We start from the raw sequence: 4,899 nt of genomic DNA on the forward strand, positions 1-4,899 counted from the left end.
TTCATCTTCAAGTAGGTCGGGTTTCGATCCTTCTCGAATTCATCTGTCAGGACGGAGTTGACGGAGTTGTGATGTAGATTCATGTCGTCTTCTTCGGCAATGAGGTTAGGGATTTTTTGCCGTGCGTGCACAACTGCCAGATCCGGTGAATTTTTATAATAGATCTGAATCTTTTTGAGAAAAAATTGAAAAATTATGGTTTTCCTTTTTAAGGGCAGATGGAAAACTGTGTTGAGCTGGGTACAACACGAAATGTGCACCAGAATATTTACCAGCCACCGACCGAAGCTTACCCGTGTTGGATTTGGTCCAAAATGAAGGAAACGGTTTTTTTTCCTCTAATAATGTTCTGTTCCAATCTGGCTTTGGCTCCGCCCACCCACTGCCCTCCCTCCTCCTCCTCCTCCCACTGTTCCCCCTAGAAGCGACCCGAACGAACCCGACCGGCGACGCCTCCACCACCACCGAGGCCTCCACCACGTATTTCCCACAGATTTCTGCAGGAATCCATCCAATTTGCGCCCTCTCCTTTCCGCCCGGTCCAATTCGCGTGCAAGTTTTGGGGGAAAACAGAGATTTTCTCGCCTTTCGCTTTACCCCCTTTCCCTTTTGACCCCGCGCGGTTCTTCTTTTTACGGGCGCCGCCGATCGGAAAGGCGCGGTCTTCTTCGTGGATTTCGGCTCCGGATTTGATCTGGTAAGGTTTGGTTGTACTCTTATCATTCTCGCGCGATGCGTGGATTTCCTTCTTTCGATGTTTCTTACGGTGGTTGATTTGATCAGGTTGATGAATGATGGATTTGCGGGACTTCTTTAGCGCGGTTTGATCGGGGGCTTGTTCGGCCAATCCGTTATGATTAAGCAAATCCTGGGCAGGTTACCCAAGAAGACGGCCAAGTCCGGGGAGAAGGATTTCGCCGGAGCCGGCTCGTCGTCCCTGTCAAGCCCCACGGCGGATGCAAGAACCACCACAGATTTGACCATGTCTAGTAGGATTGGCAATCCGAACAATTATGTCACGAATCCTGGGCAGAGTTACAGTAACAGGAACGCTGGTGTTGGTGCGGGTGCCAGCAATGGTTTCATGGCCCCGCCTGTGTATGAGGCGCTCCCGAGCTTCCGGGAGGTGCCGCCTTCCGAGAAACCTGCCCTGTTCCTCAGGAAGCTCTCCATGTGTTGCGTGGTGTTCGACTTCTCGGACCCCACCAAGGACGTGAAAGAGAAGGAGGTCAAGAGGCAAACATTGCTTGAGCTGGTGGATTATGTCACCTCTGCCACCGGGAAATTCCCAGAGTCTGTCGTGCAAGAGGTCGTCAACATGGTATCCACAAACTTGTTCCGGGGCCCGAACCCCGCCCCAAAGGAGAACAAGGTAATCGAGTCATTTGATTTGGAGGAGGAAGAACCTGTCATGGACCCGGCATGGCCTCACCTGCAGATTGTCTTCGAACTGTTCTTGAGATTTGTTCAGTCTCCAGAGACAGATGCTAAGATGGCCAAGAGATATGTCGATCAGGGTTTCATTCTCAGGCTGCTAGATCTCTTTGACTCAGAGGATCCTAGGGAAAGGGAGTATTTGAAGACAATACTTCACAGGATATATGGGAAGTTCATGGTGCACCGTCCATTCATCAGGAAGGCAATTAACAATATATTCTACAGGTTTATATTTGAGACAGAAAAGCATTATGGGATTGCAGAGCTGTTAGAGATTCTGGGCAGTATAATCAATGGTTTTGCTTTGCCACTCAAGGAAGAGCACAAATCGTTTCTAGTCCGTGCGCTGATTCCACTCCACAAACCAAAATGCGTTAGCATGTACCATCAGCAACTGTCATACTGTGTCACTCAGTTCGTTGAGAAAGATTGCAAGCTTGCTGATACCGTTATAAGGGGTCTACTTAAGTATTGGCCAATCACAAATAGCTCAAAGGAGGTGATGTTTTTGGGCGAGTTAGAGGAAGTATTGGAAGCTACTCAGTCAGCAGAATTCCAGAGATGTATGGTGCCACTTTTCCGACAGATTGCCCGCTGTTTAAATAGCTCTCACTTTCAGGTAAAATGGAATTGCAGAGTGCCAACCAAACCCTACACATATGATACATGTTAATAGCTCATGGAAGTTCTCGTCCTTAAAACTGTTATTAGTTTTGCGATAGTCTTTGCTCGTCGCATGATTTTTTCTAGAACTTATTAATGCAAGTGAACTAACATCTCGCAAACAATAGGTATATAGTGCGTACTAGTCCTGCTCATGTTGAAATATGAATAGTCATGTTAGCCGTTTCCTGGTAATTTTAATTACTTCATCATTAATTCCTTGCAAACAGGATCAATTTAAGCTGCTGATTTTAACTTGGCCATGAATAATAACTGTTGTTTTGCTACTTCAAATTTATCTAAGCCTTGAAATTATCAAGAGCTATCTTTATCTGGGGAGGTCGAGGTTGAATAATGGTTCCGTTGGTGAGAAAAATATTGCAAGAGTTCAGGTTTGCTGAAGCAATCCATGCCATGTCTGCCTTATGAACACCGGTACCAAAAATGTGTGATACCTATGTTATTAGGAAGCTTAGCCTAACTTGGTTATATACCCTGCTATGCAACTGTCACCGACAAATATTGAATCTAGATAAGTTCTGCTTTGTATTAACAACTAACTCTGCCATATTGACTTATCATTTATGTGTGTTCATCATTTTAATAACACTACAAGAATTAAATCATTTTCAGATCAGATGCACCTATGCATAACAGAACCTAGATGTGCTTAGTTCCGCAGCTTTCTAGTGTACCCATCTACACATTATTTCCTAGAGATATGATTAGTTTTACTTATCAGTTACCTCTGTTTGCTACTTCACTGGAGTAGAGCAGTCAAAACTGTATGGTCCCTTATGGATCATGTAGATTCGTGATATATATGTATCCTTTGTTATGGGTGCGACAGCAGAAGAAACTGCCCTGATCCACTTTTCCTGCATTGAGAATTGCCTTTAAGTACATATCTGTGTTTGTTCTATCCTTTCATCACTAAGTTAGCATTCTGAGCATGTGTGATTTAACTATTATGTACAAACTGGGTTAATTCTACATTCATAAACAAGCTGATTTTCCTATGTTCCCAACACAATACATCCTTGAATTACCATACCTACTGTTCACTTTCTGTTGAGGCCTGAAAGGTAGACTTCTTATTATTATTTGGCTGTTTAGTGTGTGTGTGTGTGTGTGTGTGTGTGCCCGTGCTACTTATTTAGTATGTGCTAATGATGCATCTACTCCTCTTATGTTTTGCAGGTGGCAGAGAGGGCTCTGTTTCTGTGGAACAACGATCATATTGAGGGTTTGATCAAACAAAACAGCAAGGTGTTACTGCCCATAATCCTTCCTTCATTAGAACGAAATACAAAAGGTCATTGGAATCAGGCAGTGCAAAGCTTGAGTCTTAATGTTCGCAAAATATTCTTGGACCATGACCCTGTACTCTTCGAGGGGTGCCTCAAGAAGTTTCAGGATGATGAAGCTCAAGAAGATGCGGTGCGATCAAAACGTGATGCCACATGGAAGCGCCTAGAGGAAATTGCCTCGTCAAATCCACAAGCAGGGAGGCCACAGGCAATAGCTCATCAGCAGGGTTCTTCTACCTAACCTCCTAGCTGACTTGCATATGAGCCGCTCTTTCTCAGGATCAAGTTGAATCGCTGACATGAATGCTCATGGACGACTGCTTGCCTCTTGGTACTTGTTCCTAAACATCTTACAGGCTGACATGTAAATACGACCTAGATGATGGACCGTGAAGCTTTAGTGCTGCTCTTGTGTTCTGTCGGTTGCGAGATCATGAATTCAGTTTCATCGTCGAGGGGCGAAGTAAGGGAGGCAAATTACCCGTCCTGGCTTATATAAGGTGCATGTGCTGCAACAGGTCTATGTGCAGCCTGCAGCTCAAGGAATAGGTCGAGTGGCACTCGCACTTGCTTGCCGGTGCTGATTTTTCTGAACTGTAATGCGTTATGTATGAACAACTTCTCGTCTTTTGTCTTTGTAATATGTACCGGTGTACATTTGTTTGCTTCAGTAGACGTATACACAAACCTGGAAGCAGGCAGAGGTTTTCTTTACTTTTCAAAAATCAGCTTCTAGTAAATGGCTTGCATTATGAGATCATCCTTGGATGAAATGCATTGAAATCATAAAAATAACCAAATACCAAATATGCCACTTATAGCTTATCAAATTGATCAGATGATTGTTGTAAAAATTTGTGCAGTTTGATAAAAGTGAAAACGACAAATGTCATGATGCTGATGACCAAAGACCAAAAGGAATTCAATTCAGGTTCACCTATAGCTGAACGAAGATGTTGTAGGTTCCATCATGGAGAGTTGAAGATGAGATATTGGAGGAAACCAAATCTTGTGGCATGATAGCTGAAGATTTGGTTCCCTCCAAATCTCACATTCAGCTTCCAAGGTTAGGTTCTTCAGACAAGAAGTTCAGAAGTTTTCAGATCCAACCATCGCTTCTTGTAGCTAACATTCAGTGTATTGTCTGACGTATGAACATAAGATATTGGAGGAAACCAAATCTTGTCACACCCGGCAGCAAGATTTGGTCCCATCCAACACTCAAATTCATCTGCCAAAATTCTCCAACTTGTGATGGCCCTGGCCAGACAGCTCTCAAGATAAGATGTTGGAGAAAACTTGAAGAGTTCAGTTTCCTACAACTATTACTTTCAGAGCTAGCTAAATACAGTAAAATCATATGCTTTGGCCTGAGCATTTCAGACTTGCGGCTGGCCCTTTTATAGACATTTCAGATCAACATCAAGCTCCTGCTCTGATCCATTCTTTCGTTCTCCAGCACGAGCTGTGCATGCTCTGCAAACGGTTC

At 43.9% G+C, this 4,899-nt stretch overlaps 1 protein-coding gene across 1 annotated transcript; it reads left to right on the forward strand.

The window, feature by feature from the left end:
- Positions 1-295: 295 nt before the first annotated feature.
- Positions 296-4,150, forward strand: LOC109760974 (serine/threonine protein phosphatase 2A 57 kDa regulatory subunit B' theta isoform). Its single transcript, XM_020319757.4, has 3 exons — positions 296-697; positions 784-2,056; positions 3,301-4,150. Exons 2-3 carry the CDS (start codon positions 854-856, stop codon positions 3,649-3,651), a joined length of 1,554 nt encoding a protein of 517 aa, XP_020175346.1. The 5' UTR covers positions 296-697; positions 784-853; the 3' UTR covers positions 3,652-4,150.
- The last annotated feature ends 749 nt before the right edge of the window (positions 4,151-4,899 follow it).

The sequence above is a fragment of the Aegilops tauschii genome, chromosome 7, assembly GCF_002575655.3.
Source record: "Aegilops tauschii subsp. strangulata cultivar AL8/78 chromosome 7, Aet v6.0, whole genome shotgun sequence".
NCBI classification, from domain to species: domain Eukaryota; kingdom Viridiplantae; phylum Streptophyta; class Magnoliopsida; order Poales; family Poaceae; genus Aegilops; species Aegilops tauschii.